The 20,576-nt window shown below is 35.3% G+C and overlaps 1 protein-coding gene across 1 annotated transcript in view; it reads left to right on the forward strand.

Annotated features, from left to right (window-relative positions):
• Positions 1-20,576, forward strand: part of COL24A1 (collagen type XXIV alpha 1 chain) — a 391,649-nt gene that overhangs the window by 164,672 nt on the left and 206,401 nt on the right. The window contains exon 21 of the mRNA XM_064588890.1: positions 20,268-20,321. Within this exon, the coding sequence (XP_064444960.1) occupies positions 20,268-20,321 (54 nt within the window). The remainder of the gene's footprint in view (positions 1-20,267; positions 20,322-20,576) is intronic.

Below are 20,576 nucleotides of genomic sequence, written 5' to 3' on the forward strand. Positions count from 1 at the left end.
ATAATTATAGTTACTGTCACCATATAAAGTTATTGAAATATTATTGACTTTGTTCTCTATTCTGTACATGATCTCTCCATAACTTGATATTTTCTAACTAGAAGTTTGTAACTCTTAAGTCTTTCACATATTTTGCCTCCCTACTCTGACCCCTGTCCTCTGTGGTAATCAACAGTTTGTTTCCTGCCCCTGTGAATCTGTTTTTATTTTGTTTTATTTGTTCATTTTTGTTTTCTAGATTCTATGGTAAATGAAATCATATGATATTTGCCTTTGTCTGACTTATTTCACTTAGTGTAATACCCTCTAGGTCCATCTATGTTGTTACAAATGGCAAGATTTCATCATTTTTTATGGTGGAGCAATATTTTGTTGTATATATCTACCTCATCTTTTTTATGATTTCTTAAAATTTTATTTTATATGTTATGTTATCACCATACATTATATCATTAGTTTTTGATGTAGTGTTCCATGATTCATTGTTTGCATATAACACCCAGTGCTCCATTCAATATGTGCCCTCTTTAATACCCATCACCAGGCTAACCCATCACCCCACCCCCCTCCCCTCTAGAACCCTCAGTTTGTTTCTCAGAGTCCATAGTCTCTCATGGTTCGTCTCCCCCTCCAATTTCCCCCCTTCATTTTTACCTTCCTACTATCTTCTTCTTTTTTTTTTTTTTAACATAAAATGTATTATTTGTTTCAGAGGTACAGGTCTGTGATTCAACAGTCTTACACAATTCACAGTGCTCACCATAACACATACCCTCCCCCATGTCTGTCACCCCGCCATCCCAATCCTCCCATCCCTCACCACTCCAGCAACCCTCAGTTTGTTTCCTGAGATTAAGAATTCCTCATATCAGTGAGATCATATGATACATGTCTTTCTCTGATTGACGTATTTCGCTTAGCATAATACCCTCTAGTTCCATCCACATTGTTGCAAATGGCAAGATTTCGGGGTTTTTTTTTTTTTTGATGGCTGCGTAATATTCCATTATGTATATCTATACCACATCTTCTTTATCCATTCATCTGTTGATGGACATCTTGGCTCTTTCCATAGTTTGGCTATTGTGGACATTGCTGCTATAAACATTGGGGTGCACATACCCCTTTGGATCACTACATTTGTATCTTTGGGGTAAATACCCCATAGTGCCATTGCTGGGTCATAGGGTAGCTCTATTTTCAACTTTTTGAGGAACTTCCATACTGTTTACCAGAGTGGCTGCACCAGCTTGCATTCCCACTAACAGTGTAAGAGGGTTCCCCTTTCTCCGCATCCTCGCCAACATCTGTGATTTCCTGACTTGTTAATTTTAGCCATTCTGACTGGTGTGAGGTGGTATATCTCACTGTGGTTTTGATTTGGATTTCCCTGATGCCGAGCGATGTTGAGCACTGTTTCATGTGTCTGTTGGCCATTTGGATGTCTTCTTTGGAAAAATGTCTGTTCATGTCTTCTGCCCATTTCTTGATTGGATTCTTTGTTCTTTGGGTGTTGAGTTTGATAAGTTCTTTATAGATTTTGGAGACTAGCCCTTTATCTGATATGTCATTTGCAAATATCTTTTCCCATTCTGTTGGTTGTCTTTTGGTTTTGATGACTGTTTCCTTTGCTGTGCAAAAGCTTTTTATCTTGATGAAGTCCCAATAGTTCATTTTTGCCCTTGCTTCCCTTGTCTTTGGCGATGTTGCTAGGAAGAAGTTGCTGCGGCTGAGGTCGAAGAGGTTGCTGCCTGTGTTCTCCTCTAGGACTTTGATGGACTCCTGTCTCACATTTAGGTTTTTCAACCATTTTGAGTCTATTTTTGTGTGTGGTATAAGGAAATGGTCCAGCTTCATTCTTCTGCATGTGGCTGTCCAATTTTCCCAACACCATTTGTTCAAGAGACTGTCTTTTTTCCATTGGACATTCTTTCTTGCTTTGTCGAAGATTAGTTGACCATAGAGTTGAGGGTCCATTTCTGGGCTCTCTTTTCTGTTCCACTGATCTATGTGTCTGTTTTTGTGCCAGTACCATGCTGTCTTGATGATGACAGCTTTGTAATAGAGTTTGAAGTCTGGAACTGTAATGCCACCAGCTTTGCTTTTATTTTTCAACTTTCCTCTGGCTATTCGGGGTCTTTTCTGGTTCCATACAAATTTTAGGATTATTTGTTCTAGCTCTGTGAAAAAAATTGATGGTATTTTGATAGGGATTGCATTAAATGTGTAGATTGCTCTAGGTAGCATTGACATCTTCACAATATTTGTTCTTCCAATCCATGAGCATGGAACGTTTTTCCATTTCTTTGTGTCTTCCTCAATTTCTTTCATGAGTATTTTATAGTTTTCTGAGTACAGATTCTTTACTTCTTTGGTTAGATTTATTCCTAGGTATCTTATGGTTTTGGGTACAATTGTAAATGGGCTCGACTCCTTAATTTCTCTTTCTTCTGTCTTGTTGTTGGTGTAGAGAAATGCAACTGATTTCTGTGCATTGATTTTATATCCTGCCACTTTACTGAATTCCTGTATGAGTTCTAGAAGTTTTGGTGTGGAGTCTTTCGGATTTTCCACATAAAGTATCCTATTGTCTGCAAAGAGTGAGAGTTTGACCTCTTCTTTGCTGATTCGGATGCCTTTTATTTCTTTTTGTTGTCTGATTGCTGTGGCTAGGTCTTCTAGTACTATGTTGAATAGCAGTGGTGATAGTGGACATCCCTGCCATGTTCCTGACCTTAGGGGGAAAGCTCTCAGTTTTTCCCCATTGAGAATGATATTTGCTATGGGTTTTTCATAGATGGCTTTTATGATATTGAAGTATGTACCCTCTATCCCTATACTCTGAAGAGTTTTGATCAAGAAAAGATGCTGTACTTTGTCAAATGCTCTTTCTGCATCTATTGAGAGGATCATATGATTCTTGTTCTTTCTTTTATTAATGTATTGTATCACATTGATTGATTTGCGGATGTTGAACCAACCTTGCAGCCCAGGAATAAATCCCCCTTGGTCATGGTGAATAATCCTTTTAATATACTGTTGGATCCTATTGGCTAGTATTTTGGTGGGAATTTTTGCCTCCATGTTCATCAGGGATATTGGTCTGTAATTCTCCTTTTTGATGGGGTCTTTGTCTGATTTTGAGATCATAAAATAAGTTTGGAAGTTTTCCTTCCATTTCTATTTTTTTGGAACTGTTTCAATAGAATAGGTATTAATTCTTCTTTAAATGTTTGGTAGAATTCCCCTGGGAAGCCATCTGGCCCTGGGCTCTTGTTTGTTGGGAGATTTTTGATGACTGCTTCAATTTCCTTAGTGGTTATGGGTCTGTTCAGGTTTTCTATTTCTTCCTGGTTCAGTTTTGGTAGTTTATACATCTCTAGGAATGCATCCATTTCTTCCAGGTTATCTAATTTGCTGGCATAGAGTGGCTCCTAATATGTTCTTATAATTGTTTGTATTTCTTTGGTGTTGGTTGTGATCTCTCCTCTTTCATTATTGATTTTATTTATTTGGGTCATTTCTCTTTCCTTTCTGATAAGTCTGGCCAGGAGTTTATCAATCTTATTAATTCTTTCAAAGAACTAGCTCCTAGTTTCGTTGATCTGTTCTACTGTTCTTTTGGTTTCTATTTCATTGATTTCTGCTCTGATCTTTATTATTTCTCTTCTCCTGCTGGGTTTAGGCTTTATTTGCTGTTCTTTCTCCAGCTCCTTTAGGTGTAGGGTTAGGTTGTGTATTTGAGACCTTTCTTGTTTCTTGAGGAAGGTTTGTATTGCTATATACTTTCCTCTTAGGACTGCCTTTGCTGCATCCCAAAGATTTTGAAGAGTTGTGTTTTCATTTTCATTTGTTTCCCTGAATTTTTTAAATTCTTCTTTAATTTCCTGGTTGACCCATTCATTCTTTAGTAGGATGCTCTTTAGCCTCCATGTATTTGAGTTCTTTCTGACTTTCCTCTTGTGATTGAGTTCTAGTTTCAAAGCACTGTGGTCTGAAAATATGCAGGGAATGATCCCAATCTTTTGGTACCAGTTGAGACCTGATTTGTGACCTAGGATGTGATCTGTTCTGGAGAATGTTCCATGGGCACTAGAGAAGAATGTGTATTCTGTTGCTTTGGGATGGAATGTTCTGAATATATCTGTGGAGTCCATTTGGTCCAGCATGTCATTTAAAGTCTTTATTTCCTTGTTGATCTTTTGCTTAGATGATCTGTCCATTTCAGTGAGGGGGGTGTTAAAGTCCCCTACTATTATTGTTTTGTTGTTGATGTGTTTCTTTGATTTTGTTATTAGTTGGCTTATATGGTTGGCTGCTCCCATGTTAGGAGCATAGATATTTACAATTGTTAGATCTTCTTGTTGGATAGACCCTTTAAGTATGATGTAGTGTCCTTCCTCATCTCTTATTATAGTCTTTGGTTTAAAATCTAATTTGTCTGATATAAGGATTGCCACCCCAGCTTTCTTTTGGTGTCCATTAGCATGGTAAATGGTTTTCCACCCCCTCACTTTCAATCTGGAGGTGTCTTTGCGTCTAAAATGAGTCTCTTGCAGACAGCATATTGATGGGTCTTGTTTATTTATCCAATCTGATACCCTGTGTCTTTTGATTGGGGCATTTAGCCCATTTACATTCAGGGTAACTATTGAAAGATATGAATTTAGTGCCATTGTATTCCCTGTAAGGTGACTGTTACAGTATATTGTCTGTGTTCCTTTCTGGTCTATGTTACTTTTAGGCTCTCTCTTTGCTTAGAGGACCCCTTTCAATATTTCTTGTAGGGCTGGTTTGGTGTTCCCAAATTCTTTTAGTTTTTGTTTGTCCTGGAAGCTTTTTATCTCTCCTTCTATTTTCAATGACAGCCTAGTTGGATATAGTATTCTTGGCTTCATATTTTTCTCATTTAGTGCTCTGAATATATCATGGCAGTCCTTTCTGGCCTGCTAAGACTGATGTCAAAAAGTGTACTGCCTATGTTTTCTCCTCTTTCATTCTTTATTTGGGCTCGCTTTCTTTTTTCTTGATGAGTGTTACTAGAGGTTTGTCAATATTTTTAAACCTTTTCAAAGTACTAGCTTTTAGTTTCATTGATCTTTTAAAATGTTTTTTGGTCTCTATTTCATTTATTTCCACTCTGATCTTTATTATTTCTTTCCTTCTGTTAACTTTGGGCTTTCTCTGTTTATTTTCTAGTTCCATTAGGTGTAAAGATAGATCATTTATTTCCTGTTTCTTGAGGTAGGCCTGTATTGCTGTGGACTTCCCTTCTCAGAACTGCTTTTGCTGTTTCCCATAGATTTTGGAAACTTGTCTTTCTATTTTCATTTGTCTCTAGGTATTTTTTAATTTCCTCTTTGATTTCTTTGTTGATCCATTGGTTGTGTAGTAGTGTGTTGTTAGTCTCTATGTGTTTGTGTTTTTTCTAGTTTTCTTCTTGTAATCGATTTCTAGTTTCATGTTGTTGTGGTCAGAAAAGAGGTTTGATATAATTTCAATCTCCTCGAATTTATTGAAACTAAGTGACCTGTTATAGGGAATATTCCACATGCACTTGAAAATAATGTGTATTCTACAGTTTTCAGATGAAATATTCCATATGTATATCTATTAAGTCCATCTGGTCTAATGTGCTATTCATCTGGTCTGATGTGTTGTTTAAGGCCAGTGTTTCCTTATTAATTTTCTGTCTGGATGATCTATCCATTGATGTAAGTGGGATATTAAAGTCTCCTGCTATTATTGCTTTACTGTTAATTTCTCCCTTTATGTCTGTTAATATTTGCTTTATAGATTTAGATGCTCCTGTGTTGAGTGCATAAATATTTATAAATGTTATTTCCTCTTCTTGGATTTACTCCTTTATCACTATGTAATACCATTCTTTTATTTTTGTTAGTCTTTGTTTTAAAATCCATTTTGTCTTTTATAGGTATTACTACTCCAGCTTTCTTTTCATTTGCATTTGTGTGGAATATCTCTTTCCATTCTTTCACATTCAGTCTCTATATGTCTTTAGAACTGAAGTGAGTCTCTTGTTGGCAGCATATAGGTGAATCTTGTTTTTCTTATCTATTCAGTCACCCTATAGCTTTTGATTGGAGTGTTTAGTCCATTTACACTTAAAGTAATTATTGATAGGTATGTACTTATTGCCATTTTGTTCATTATTTTCTGGTCGTATTTTTAGTTCTTCTCTGTTCCTTTCTTCTTTTGGTCTCTTCTCTTGTGTTTTGATGCTTTTCTTTTCTTTTTTTTTTTTAAGATTTTATTTATTTCTTTGACAGAGAGAGACACAGTGAGAGAGGGAACACAAGCAGGGGGAGTGGAAGAGGGAGAAGCAGGCTTCCCGCTGAGCAGGGAGCCTGATGCGGGGCTCCATCCCAGGACCCTGGGATCATGACCTGAGCCGAAGGCAGATGCTTAACGGCTGAGCCACTCAGGCGCCCTTTGATGCTTTTCTTTAGTATTATGTTTGGATTCTGTTCTCTCGATTTTTTGTATATATATTTTAGGATTTTCGTTTTTGATTACTGTGAAGTTTATATATATTGACCTTATACATAGCAGTCTATTTTAAGCTGATAGTTGCTTAAGTTCAAATACATTCTAATAGCACTACATCTCTTCCTTCCCCCAGGTTTATGTTTTTTGACATCACATTTTACATCTTTTTATTTCATGTACCCCTTAACTACTTACTATATTTATAGTTGATTTTACTATTTTTGTCTTTAAATGTTCATACGAACTTTTTAAGTGGCTGATTTACTCCTTCACCATATATATTTGGCTTCACCAGTGGGATTTCTTTCTTTCATATGTTTTCTTATTTCTAATTATGGACTTTACTTTTTTAAGACTCTTTAACATTTTGTAAGGCCGGTTTAGTGCTGATGAACTTCTTTAGTTTCCTTGTCTGGGAAACTCTTCATCTGTCCTCCAATTCTGAATGATAACCTTGCTGGGTAGAGCATTCTCCATTGTATATTTTCCCCTTTCAGCACTTTCAGTATATCCTGCTACTCCTTTCAGACCTCCACAGTTTCTGTGAAAAATTAGCTGACAATCTTATAGTGTTCCCTTGTATGTGATTATTTGTTTTTTCTCTTGCTGCCTTTATTTATTTATTTATTTATTTATTTATTTATTTAGACTGAGAGAGTATGTGTGTGAACTGGGGGTAGTAGAGGGAGAGGGAGAAGGAGAGAGAGAATCCCAAACAGGCCCCATGCCCAGCACAGAGTCTGATATGGGGCTTGATCTCATGACTCTGAGACTATGAGCTGAAGTCAAGAGTTGAATGCTTAACCAACTGAACCACCCAGGTGCCCTCTCTTACTGCCTTTAAGATTCTATCTTTAACTTTTGCCATTTTAATTATAATATTTTTAATTAAAATATGTTTGGTTTAGATCTCTTTGGGTTCATTTTGTTGAGGACTCTTATTGTTCTTATTGCTTCATGTACTTGGATGTCTGTTTCCTTCCCTATGTTAGGGAAGTTTTCAGTCATTATTTCTTCAAATTATTTTTCTGTCCCTTTCTCTTTCTCTTATCCTAATGGGAATATTAGTATGCTTGATGTTGTCTCAGAGGTCCATTATCCTCATATCTAAAAATTCTTTTCTCTTTTTGCTGTTCTGATTAGGTGTTTCCACTATTTTGTCATTCAGTTTGCTGATTCATACTTCTGTATCAACTAATTTGCTATTGATTCTCCTTAGTATATTTTTTATTTCAGTTATTACATTCTTCAGCTCTGATTGGTTCTTTCTTATATTTTCAATCTCTGTTGAAGTTTTCACTGTTTTTCTCTATTTTTCTGAGATTGGTGAGCATCTTTATGAGCATTACTTTGAACTCTTTATCAGGTAAATTACTTATCTCCATTTCATTAGGGTTTATTTCTCAGTTTTTGATCTTGTTCTTTTGTTTGGAACATATTCTTCTGTATCCTCATTTTGTTTCTGTATTTGTTTCTCTAAATTAGGTAGAATAGCTGTCTCCTGGTCTTGAAGGAGGGGCCTTGTGTAGGAGAATCTCCTGTGTACACTAGATGTACTTGGCAGCTTTGGCAGGCATGGGTCAGGAGGGTTCTTAGAAGCATTGCACTCTGACCATCTTAAAAGGACACTGGAGCTGGAGGGGCCATAGGCCAGAAGGGTTTCTGGGAATCCTGTGCACCGGGCTGTTTTGGTTGGACAGATGGAGTAGGCACAGGCTGGTTGGGGAGGTGCAGGTTGAGCTCTGCCAGTGCCACATTGGTGGGGTGGTTGTATGAGGTGTTGGCTATATAGTCCCATAGCATGCTATGCTGGGGCTGGCTTGATAGGATGGCTGGAGATGATGTAGACACAGGCTAGGGGGTTCCCCAGAACACTACTGGGAACCCTCTGGTGGTATGATTGGATCAGACAAAGGCTGTGGGTCCCAGAGCATGCCATGCCAAGGCTGTAGTAATAGCACAGCTGGAGCTGAGGTGGGCACAGTTGTGGGGGCCTTGGGCATGCTGTGCTGGGGCCACCTTTTGGGGACAGCTGGAGCTGGTGTGGGCCAGGACACCAGGGTGCACTGGGATGGCCCCAGCAGATCAGCTAGAACACCTGTGCCCTATTCTTGTCTGCACCACCAAGACGGAGGGATAATGTACAAAATGGTGCTCACCAGCTCTTTTGATTTTGGTGAGAGTTCCAACAGTTTTCTGCCCCTTTGACAGTCAGTCAGTTTGGAAATTTTGTTTCACTTCAAGTTTTGTCAAAAAAAAAATGTCAGAGAACTGGAGAAATCCAACTGACCTCTTGAATAGTATTACAACAGTGATCTTTAAAACTTCCTTCTCATTCCTTATTTTAGTCTTAGAATTACATTGTTTAAAAGGGGGACAAAAACCCTGAAAACCAGACATTTTAATGAATATCAATGGTTGAATTTCCAATGAGTAATAATCACTTTGTGGATTCTTTATCTAATATTTCAGAAAAGATGAAAAGAACCAGAAAATTTTAAAAGAAGAGGGACATGATTTTTGTCTTACAGTTTAAGAGGGGTCTGGTTATGTTTTTTTCTTGGTGCTTCCTATTTTTATTGAAGTTGTTTCTAGAAACAGAAGGGAAAAAAAAGAGTCAAACATACTGACCCTATTAGCATGATGAGTTTCTTTGGTAGTGTACACTGTATCATGGAAGCATCTTAAAACTTCCTTTATTTTAATATACCTATCTTGTTTGGAAAGGAGGGACAATATAAATTACTAAAGCTCCATCGAGGCTCTTCAAGGTGGTCATCAAGCCAATTATGTGCACTTTATGTGAAATACATGGTTACCCTATTTGTAAACCAATTGGGTTCTTTCCAGAGCAATTTGGCACAGCTCTAAAGAAGCCTTTTATTTTCTCTTCATTTTCTGCCAGTTGACTAAAAACCTCAAACTAAGATTGGAAACTTGTGTTGATTATGATTCCATTGATTGTGAAAATATGTGTGTTTGTATATGTGTATATAGATACAAACAGTTTAGCGAGCCTTTTAAGAGCTACCCAGTTTGTCCATCTGCTTTCAAGCATCCCACAACATTAGAAAAACCACATCCTTTGCTGCTTACTGCAGGAACTGAGTACCCAGTAAATATTCTCTGTTCTCCAGTAAACAGAGAAATAATTTATTTGTTGTTATAATGATTTGTGTTGTTACTTTGGCTATGGAATTAGGGATGGTAAAACAGGCTGTTATTTTCTATTGTATAATATCTCTGATAAGTTTTTAGAGAAAGCCTACTATTTGTGAATTATGTTACACAATATATGAAAATAACCTTCACACTGAACTATTAAAATAGGTCATGTGATCATCTGTATAGACGTGAGCTAAGAGGAAAATGTATAACTCTAAGTAGTTTTCTAAGATCACCTTGACCCTACCCTAAAGACTTATATTTAATATGCTAAATCAAGGTTTCTGATATTATTTATCATTTTATTCTCCAGACTTCATTTAGTCAGCTACGAAATACTTAGGAGTTTGTACAATGAGCAATGTACTGTGTTAAGCAATTACTTGAAAACAAGATTAAAAGATGGTCTTCTGTTAGGAACTTGTAATTTTCTTTTTTTTTTTTTTTAAGATTTATTTATTTATTTGAGACAGAGAGAATGAGAGAGAGAGAGCACATGAGAGGGGGGAGGGTCAGAGGCAGAAGCAGGCTCCCTGCCGAGCAGGGAGCCCGATGCGGGACTCGATCCAGGGACTCCAGGATCATGACCTGAGCCGAAGGCAGTCGCTTAACCAACTGAGCCACCCAGGCGCCCGGAACTTGTAATTTTCTGAAAGCGTGAGATTTCCACATGTGAAAAGTTAAAAAAGCATAACTAGGCGGCACATAAGTGAACAATAAGGAGCTCAGGGGAAGGGGAAAGAATGACTAATATGGCCATTTTTCTGAGAAACATTACAGAAAAATTAGGATTTTAAGTTGGATGGGTTGGATTTGGCCAGGTAGAGTCAAGGAATGAGAGTCTTTATATAACAGGTACAAACGTGAACACAGGGATGGAGCGCAAAAGTAAACCCACTTGTCTTAAAAAAAAGTTAGGAATCAGATTGTGACAATTCTGAAATATAAAGCTGAGAAGTTTAAATGCTAATAAGCCAATAATCTCATGGAAGATTTTGTTTTGTTGTAGTGATAAAAACACATAACATAAAATCTACTCTCAACAAATTTTTAAGTGTATAGTACAATAATGTTAACTATATACATATTGTTGTACAGCAAATCTCTAGACCATTTTGTCTTGCATGTCTGAAAGTCTGTACCCAGTCTGAACAGCAACTCTGTATTTCCACCTCCTCCAGCCTCTAGCAACCAGCCATCATTCTATTTTCTGCTTCTATGATGATGACTATTTTAGACACCTCATATACATAGAATTATACATTATTTGTCCTCCTGTGACTGGTTTATTTCCCTTAGCATAAGGTATTCAAGGTTTATCCATGACGTAGCATATGTTAGAATTTCCTTTTTTTTTTTTTTTTTAATAGATGCTCAGTATCACGCATCATCAGGAAAATGCAAATCAAAACCACAATATGATGTTACCTTACACCTGTTAGACTGGCTATTATTAAAAAGAGGAGGAAAAAAAAGACAAGAAAATAACAAGTGTTGGCAAGAATGTAGAGAAAAAGAAACTCTGTACACTGCTGGTGAGAATGTCAACTGGTGCAGCCATTATGGAAAACAGTATGGAAGTTCCTCCTTCTTTTTTTAAGGCTAAATAACAGTCCATTGCCCAGTAGTCTAAATATCCACATTTTCTTTATCCATTCATCCTTCAAGGAATGTTTAGCTTGTTTCTACCCAGAGGCTATTGCATAATGCTGCATTGAACATGGGAGTACAGTTATTTCTTTGAGCTCCTGCTTTCAGTTCTATTGGATAAATACCCAGAAGTGGGATGGCTGGATCACATGGTAGTTCTGTTTTTAATTTATGGAGGGTCTCCACACAGTTTTCCACAGTGGCTGCACTGTTTTACATTCCCACCAATAGTACATAAGAGTTCCAATTTCTCTACATCCTTTCAACATTTATTTTGTGTTTGTTTATAATAGTCATTCTAACAGGTATGAGGTGATATCTCTAGAATAGTCATTCTAACAGGTATGAGGTGGCTTTGATCTGCATCTCCCCAATGATTAGTGATGTTGAACATTTTTACAAAATATACTTGGTCATTTGTTTTATTTGGAGAAATTTCTGTTAAAGTCCTTTGGCCATTATTTTAATTGGGTTATTTGGTTTTTGCTGTTGGGTTGTAGGAGTTCCCTCTATATTTTAGATATTAAACACTTACCAGATTTATGGTTTACACATATTTTCTCCCATTCTGTAAACTGCCTTTTCACTACGTTGATTGTTTTCTTTCTGTGCAGAAGTATTTACTAGTCTATTTTTGCTTTTGTTGCCTTTGCTTTTGTGTGAAATCCAAAAAATCATTCCAAGACCAAAGTAATAGAGCTTTCTGCCTATGGTTTCAGGTCTTATATTTGTCTTTAACCCATTTTGAGTTGATTCATGTGTATGGTGTAAGAGAAGGATCCAATTTGCATATCCAGCTTTCCTAACACCATTTGTGGAAGAGACTATCTTTTTTTCCATTGTATTGTCTTAGCATTCTTGTCAAAGACCGTTTGATCATATATGTGTGGTTTTATTTCTGAGTACTCTGTTCTGTTTCATTGGCCTATATATCTGTCTTTATGCCAGTACCAAACTGTTTTATTATAACATTTTAATATATTTTGAAGTCAAGAAATGTGAGACCTCCAGCATACTTCTTTCTCAAGATTCTTTTGGCTATTCAGGGTCCTTTGTGGTTCCATATGAATAATAGAATTATTTTTTCTATATTTGCCGTTGAGTTCTTGCCAGGGATTGCATTGAGTCTGTAGATTGCTTTTGGTAGTATGAATGTTTTAACAGTATTAGGTCTTCCTGTCCATGAACATGATATATCTTTACACTAATTGTGTTATCTTTAATTTCTGTCAGCAATGTTTTGTAATTTTCAGTGTATAAGTCTTTCACCTCCTTGGTTAAGTTTATTCCTAAGTATTTTATTGTTTGTGATGCTATCGTAAATGGGATTATTGTCTTAATTTCCTTTTCAGGTTGTTTGTTGTCAATGTATACAAATGCAGCTGATTTTTGTATGTTGATTTTGTATTCTACAATTTTGTTGAATTCATTTATTTGTTCTAACAATATGTTGGTAACATCTTTAGGATTTTCTACATACAAGATGATGTCATCTGTGAACAGAAATTTTACTTTTTCCTTTCCTTCTTGGGTGCATTTTTTTCTTTCTTGATTAATTGTTCTATCTAGGACTTCTAATACTATGTTGGATAGAAGTGGTGGGAAGGAGCATTCTTGCCTTGCTCCTAATCTTAGAGAAAAGCTTTCAGTTTTCCACTCTTGAGTATAATATAAACTGTGGACTTTTCATTTATGACCCTTATTAGATTGAGGAATTTCCTCCTATTTTTAGTTTGTCGAGTGTTTTACCATGAAAGGGTATTAAATTTTGTCAAATGCTTTTTCTGCATCTATTAACATGATTATGTTATTTTTATCTTTTGTTCTGTTAATGTGGTATATCACATTGATTGATTATCATATATAAACAATTCTTATATCCCAGGGATGAATCCCATTTGGTTATGGTTCTTTAATGTGCTGTCAGATTCATTTTGCTGTATTTTTTTGAGGATTTTTACACCAATATTCATCAGAGAATTTGGCATGTAATTTTCTTTTCTTATAGTGTCTTTATCTGTCTTTGGTATCATAGTAATGTTGGCCTCATAAAATGAGTTTGAGTGTGTTCCCTTCTCTTCAGCTTTTTGAAAGAGTTTGAAAGGGATTTACATTAATTTTTTTTTTTAAATGTGTGGTAGAATTCCCCAGTGAAGTCATTGGGTTCTATGCTTTTCCTGGTTGGGAGGTTTTTTATTATTGATTCAATCTCCTTATTAGTTAGAGATCTGTTGGATTTTTTATTTCTTCATGATTCAGTTTTGGTACGATATATGTTTCTAGGAATTTTATCTGTGTCTTCTAGGTTAACCAAAATGTTGGTGTGCAGTTATTCATATTAGTACTTATGCTTCTCTTTCATTTTTTATTTTATTTAAGTCTTGTCTTTTTGTTAGTCTAGCTAAGGGTTTATCAATTTTGTTGATTAAAAAAAAGACTTTTAGTTTTGTTGATTTTTTTCTATTGTTTTCCTATCCTCTATTCACTTATTTCTGTTCTAATTTTTATTATTTCCTTCTACCTCTTAACTCTGGGCTTAGTTTGTTCTTTTTCTAGTTTCCTGAGGTATAGAGTTAGGTAGCTTATTTGAGATCTTTCTTCTTTTTTAATGTAGGTGTTTACCATTTTAAAATTCCCTCTTAGTACTATTTTTATGCATCCCATAAATGGAGGTATATTGTGTTCTCATTCTCATTTGTCCCAAGATATTTTCTTTCTTTTTTTTTTTTTAAGGGAGTGCATTGTGCTTTTTTTTTTTTCACATTTATTTTATTTTATTCTTATGTTAATCCCCATACATTACATCATTAGTTTTAGATGAAGTGTTCCATGATATAATTTCCCTTTTGATTTCTTCTTTGACCCATTGGTTCTTCAGGAGTGTGTTGTTTAATTTCCTCCTATCTGTGACTTTTTCAGTTTTCCTTCTGCTATTGATTTCTAGTTTCATTCCATTAAGGTCAGAAAGGATAGTTGGTATAATTTCTATTTTATTATATGTGTTGACTTGTTTTGTGGCCTAAAATATGATCTATTTGATCTGTACTGGAAAATGTTCCATATGTGCTTGAAAAGAAAGTGTATTCTGCTTTGAGTGGAATGTTCTTTATGTTTATTAGGTCCATTTGATTTTTAGTGTTGTTCAAGTCTTCTGTTCCTTTGTTGATCTTCTGTCTGGTTGTTCTGTCAATTATTGAAAATAAGGCATTGGAATCTTTTGCATTTATTGTGTTTCTTTCTCTTCCTTCCTTCAGTTCTGTCAATAATTGCTTCATGTATTTGGGTATCTGATATTGGGTGCTTATTTATTTATAATTGTTATGTCTTTCTGGCAAATTGACCCTTTTGTCATTAGTTAATGTTTTTCTTTGGCTCTTATGACAGTTTTTGACTTAGTCTGTTTTGTTTGATGTACATATAGCCACACCTTTCTTTTGGTTATCATTTGCATGGGATATCTTTTTCCATGTTTCACTTTCATCTGACATATGGCATTAAATCCAAAGTGTGTCTCTTGTAGATATCATATAGTTGGATCTTTTTTAAAATCCATTCAGCCACTCTAAGTCTTTTGATTGCAGACTTTAATCCATTTACCTTTAAAGTAATTACTAATAAGGAAAGACTTACTGTTGCCATTTATTAATTGCAATTGTTTTGTCTTATAGCTTCTTTGTTCCTCTTCTCTCTCCTGTCTTCAGTTGTGTTTCATTGAATTTTTATTATGACATGCTTTGATTCCTTTCTCATTTTCTTTTGTGTATCTTTTATAGATACTTTGTGGTTACAGTGGGGCTTACATAAAACCTCTTATAGTTATAGCAATCTATTTCAAGCTGACAACAACTTAACTCCAGTTATATGCAAAAACTCTACTCTTACTCTATGGAAGATTTTAAGAGGAGTGAGATGATAAAAGATATTTTTGGAAGAATAACAATAGCAAATTATAAATATGAATGTGGTGAATATATAGGGTAGATAGTGCAATATCAGTTCAAAGACTGTTGAAAACACTAATCAACATGCAGTGCATAAGGAGAAGGAAACTAATAATTATTGAGTCCCTGTTATATTCAAGGTACCCTTTTCTTTCTTGCAATAACCTTATGATGATGATGGTAACATGATTCTAACAGATAAGGAAACTCAGGTTATAGCCCTAGGAATGTTCAGAGCTGGATCAAGTCCAGACTCAACTTCAGATTCTATATATTTCCAATTAAAAAAAAAAGAATTTGTGTATTTAACATGACAAATATGAAACATGCACACAGTTTAAACAATGATAATAAAACAAACTTTATTAACATTAAGAAATAGACCATTATAAGCTTCTTGAGTATCCCTCACTAATCACGTCTGTCTCTTCCCTTCTTGCATTTATAGCTAACCACTCTCTTGTTTTTGCCATACTTTTACTATCTGTGTATACACTCTCACAATATTCGTTGTTTTGCTTGTTTTGGAAATTCATATAGATGGAATCATACTCCATAAAATCTTCAGTGATTTGCTCCTGCCACTCAGTCTTATCTTTTCCCTGTGCTCTAGGTTGATGTATGTAATTACAGCTTATTTATTTTTACTGCATAGTAACCCACTATGTAGATATAATTGTCTAATCAATATGACTGTTGGTAGACATTTATGGCCTTTTTTCTTTCTTGAGGTTCATTTTCACAAATCTGCCACATGTCCTTGTAAAGAATTTGTAAACTCCAACTTGGGGATTCACTGTTCTACATATGGCCATTAGATCAAGTAATTTTACTATTTCAGTCTTCTCTATTTCTACTGGTTTTTATCCACTAGATCTACTAATTTCTGAAAGATGTATTAAAATTCCCCTCTCTAATTTTAGATTTCTCAATTTATCTTTATTTATCTATTAGTTTTTACTTCATGTATTTGGAATTTATTAGTTGCCTAAAAATTGAGAGTTTTTAATTTCTTCCTGATGAACACATTATTTAGTGACTCTCTTAACTCTAATAATCTGTTTTACCTTAAAGTCTGTTATATCTTACATTAATATGATTATTTCAGCTATTTTGGGGCTGGTGAATCTCTTGAATATCTTTTTCTACTTTTTGGACTTTAAATCTCCCAGTATTTTTGTTTTATGTGTGTTTCTTATAAAGAGCATATAACTAGTTCTTTTTTTTTTTTTTAAACTCAGCTTTTATAACCTTTTTAAGTTTGTAAATTGGTCTTGGAAGAGAAAGGAAAAAGAGTTTATCTGTTTCCTGAGAGTCATTTTTTGTTTCTTGGACAGTGGTACCACTTGTGCAGAGTAAATAGCTGCAATGAGAGAATAGGGGAACCTAGTTTTCTTTGATCACTCAGCCCCCTGCTAGTTACACCCTGGATATGGAGCTGAGCCAGTTTCTTACACATATACAATAATCTAAAATTGTATATTTGTCAATATATTTTGAGCCCCAGAAGTTGTTAATAATTGTGTGGTGTCTGCTTATTTTATGCTATAAGTTTTTATTAGCCTATCATAACTAAGCATAACATTAAAAAATTTCTGACCCTTGGGGCACCTGGGTGGCTCAGTCGTTAAGCATCTGCCTTCAGCTCCGGTCATGATCCCAGGGTCCTGGGATCGAGCCCTGCATCAGGCTCCCTGCTCTGTGGGAAGCCTGCTTCTCCCTCTCCCACTCCCCCTGCTTGTGTTCCCTCTCTATGTATCTATCTGTCAAATAAATAAATAAAATCTTTGAAAAAAAATTTCTGACCCTCCCAGAAAAGATTTTGCTCTTTCATGTAAGTTCCCATTATACTTTCCTTCTGCTTCTACTTCTATTACAACTCTTATTTACTAATTTTTATTTTAAAGTGTCCTCATCCTTAAGAAATTATGAGTTCATTGCGATTAGGAACTGTGCTTCATCTTTGTATACTCAGGGCCTAATGTTGTGCTGTTTATTGGATCTAATGCATAGTAGAAAAGTAATAAATGTTGGATGAAAAAATGAATGAACAATGAATTAAATAATTAAACATTAGCTGTCCTGTGATGCAATGGAAATATCAGAGCATTCTGATTCCATACCGTAAGTCAGTCTAAATACTTAAAACGTATCACTTAGAGATCTAGAAGAGTATTTTGGATATTAAAGAGTTAGAAATCATTTTATCAGTCAGAATTCTTTCAGTTGTAAGTAATGAAAACACAGTTTAAACGTGATTATATAAATATGAGAAAAGTTTAGGAATTCAAACAACTAAATCCAGGACCACAAACAGTATCATTAGAATCCAATTAGTCCTGCTCTTTTCATTTGTTAATTTATGGATTTCATTCTCCGGCTCTCTCCACTTCCTGGTTTTCTACTCTTTAGGTTTACATCATCCTTTTTTTTTTAAATTGTATTTTATTATGTTATGTTAGTCGCTACACAATACATCATTAGTTTTTGATGTAGTGATCCACGCTTCATTGTTTTCGTATAACACCCAGTGCTCCATGCAGTACGTGCCCTCCTTAATACCCATCACAGCCCTCCTTAATACCCATCACCGGGCTAACGCATCTCTACCCGCCCCTCTAACACCCTCAGTTTGTTTCTCAGAGTCCATAGTCTCTCATGGTTCATCTCTCCCTCTGATTTCCGCCCCCTTCATTTTTCCCTTCCTTCTCCTAATGTCCTCCATGCTCTTCCTTATGTTCCACAAATAAGTGAAACCATATGATAATTGACTTTCTCCACTTGACTTATTTCACTTAGCATAATCTCCTCCAGTTCCACCCATGTTGATGCAGATATTGGGTATTCATCCTTTCTGATGGCTGAGTACTATTATATTGTATATATATGGACCACATCTTCTTTATCTATTCATCTGTTGAAGGGTATCTCGGCTCTTTCCACAGTTTGGCTATTGCAGACCTTGCTGCTATGAACATTGGGGTGCATATGGCCCTTCTTTTCACTACATCTGTGTCTTTGGGGTAAATACCCAGCAGTGCAATTGCTGGGTCATAGGGTAGCTCTATTTTTAATTTTCTGAGACACCTCCACACTGTTTTCCAAAGTGGGTGTACCAACTTGCATTCCCACCAACAGTGTAAGAGGGTTCCCCTTTCTCCACAACCTCTCCAACATTTGTTGTTTCTTGCCTTGTCCATTTTTGCCATTCTAACTGGTGTAAGGTGGTATCTCAGTGTGGCTTTGACTTGAATTTCCCTGATGGCTAATGATGAACATTTTTTTCATGTGTCTGTTAGCCATTTGTATGTCTTCTTTGGAGAAGTGTCTGTTCATGTCTTCTGCCCATTTTTTGACCTGATTATTTGTTTTTTGGGTGTTGAGTTTGAGAAGTTCTTTATAGATCTTGGATACCAGCCCTTTATCTGTAGTGTCATTTGCAAATATCTTCTCCCATTCTGTGGGTTGCCTCTTTGTTTTGTTGACTGTTTCCTTTGCTGTGCAAAAGCTTTTTATCTTGATGAAGTCCCAAAAGTTCATTTTTGCTTTTGTTTCACTAGCCTTTGGAGATATATCTTGAAAGAAGTTGCTGTGGCCGATGTCAAAGAGGTTTACATCATCCTTAATGCTACTCCCAGCTGTTCCACTGTAGTCTAAAATTTCCTTTAGTTGGACTGACTTGGGTTTCTGGCTCATTACTGAACTAATCACTGTTTCTAGGGTATAGGATATGCTGACTGACTTAGGTACATGTCACATGTCAACCCTCAAATTTAGTCAGGGGTGGACTCACCTCCCCTCAATCATGTGGGCTGAGTGAGGAGAAAGTGTTTCCCTAAGTAAAATTAGGATGCTTTTGCAAATGTATGTTGGACTTGCATCAAAGAACATACATCAATTTCAATAATCTAATCCATCTCTTCCAATAAAAAAAATAAGATAGCTGCACAAAAATGTTATTGCTTAAATTCATACAGTTTCTTAAATGGTGCTATATACATAAGCTTGTGATACTATATTATAGACTGTAAAACTGACCAAGAATTTTTCATTTTTTGATTATATTAGAACATAGCAATGATAGAGCAAGGTATAATATGAAGACAAGATTCTTGTGCAGTTTATCACTCTCTGCATTTTGGAACTAAAAATTAAACCCACCTGGATAGATTCACTATTTGGCATAGTTATTTACTACATTTAAAAATTAGATAAAATCTTTTAATGGTTATAGAATCACTAAAAGTAATAATGCAAAAGGTAGTTTTTAAAAGAGATTTACTTAAAACTTTGCTGACACATTGTATAGTTAAGGGAACAGAACTGAATAAGAAAAATGTCATCATGTTAAATAGATACTGTAGGGTGTTTTCTGAAATAGATTTTTTTAAAGTGATTTTAATGAATTTTTATTCAGAGAGCATTTGATTTTTAAAAACATTGATTTGATTTTGGTTAATGAAAGAGTTTTTTTAATCATGAAATTCCTAATCACATTCAGATTGTTACTTTCTTCTGCAAATTGCCCTCTTTTTACCAGCTTGTATTAAGAAGGGAAATAAGCTGAGGAACATGTAGTGCAAATAATGTGTTCTGGATTCTGCTAGTCTCTTAACAGATATTAAAATAGTGCATATCGCTTCCATCTGTTTTTAGACTTTGTGGATACTCTATTATGTATTTATTGTACTATTATCAAATTAACAATTGCACTCATTGCTTTAAATTTAGAAGTACTTTTTCTGAGTATCTGGTTGAAGAGTAACATACTGAGCAGATTATTTGAACACCAACATACTTAAAAAAATGTTTATCCTACCTTTCCCAATTTTTTGGATGCCCTGGAGTTTCCTGCTCACCTACCCTCTGACCTCATTTTGATAACTTAATAATGGAAAAGGAATGGTACCAAATTGTATTGACCATCTCCAGATTAATGCTGATTGAAAAATATTAATTGAGATAAAGTTTTTATTATTTGTGCTTGTGTTGCTTTTATAGGGACTCCTTGGAAATAGGGGGCCTCCTGGACCACCTGGTCTCAAAGGACTTCAGGTATGGAAGAAATAAATATCCAGTCAGCAATTGTTTTAGTTCAAATTTTCCCTTTTTATTTTTTGTTTAAAGAAAAACATTGCTTTAGTGTGGACAATTTTTGCCATAGAGGATTTCAGGTTATCATTTTATCTTGGCAGTTATGGAATGGGATTTGGGAATCATTTGCAGTGTTGTAAATTCATTAAGTAATTTATGTCAGTGACCTCCATGGAATATCTGAAGAATATGAGCTAGAATCTCACTCATATATAC

This window comes from Mirounga angustirostris, unplaced genomic scaffold (genome assembly GCF_029215605.1).
Source record: "Mirounga angustirostris isolate CCGP_5_RB_7025 unplaced genomic scaffold, mMirAng1.0.hap1 SCAF_4, whole genome shotgun sequence".
In the NCBI taxonomy this organism is placed as follows: domain Eukaryota; kingdom Metazoa; phylum Chordata; class Mammalia; order Carnivora; family Phocidae; genus Mirounga; species Mirounga angustirostris.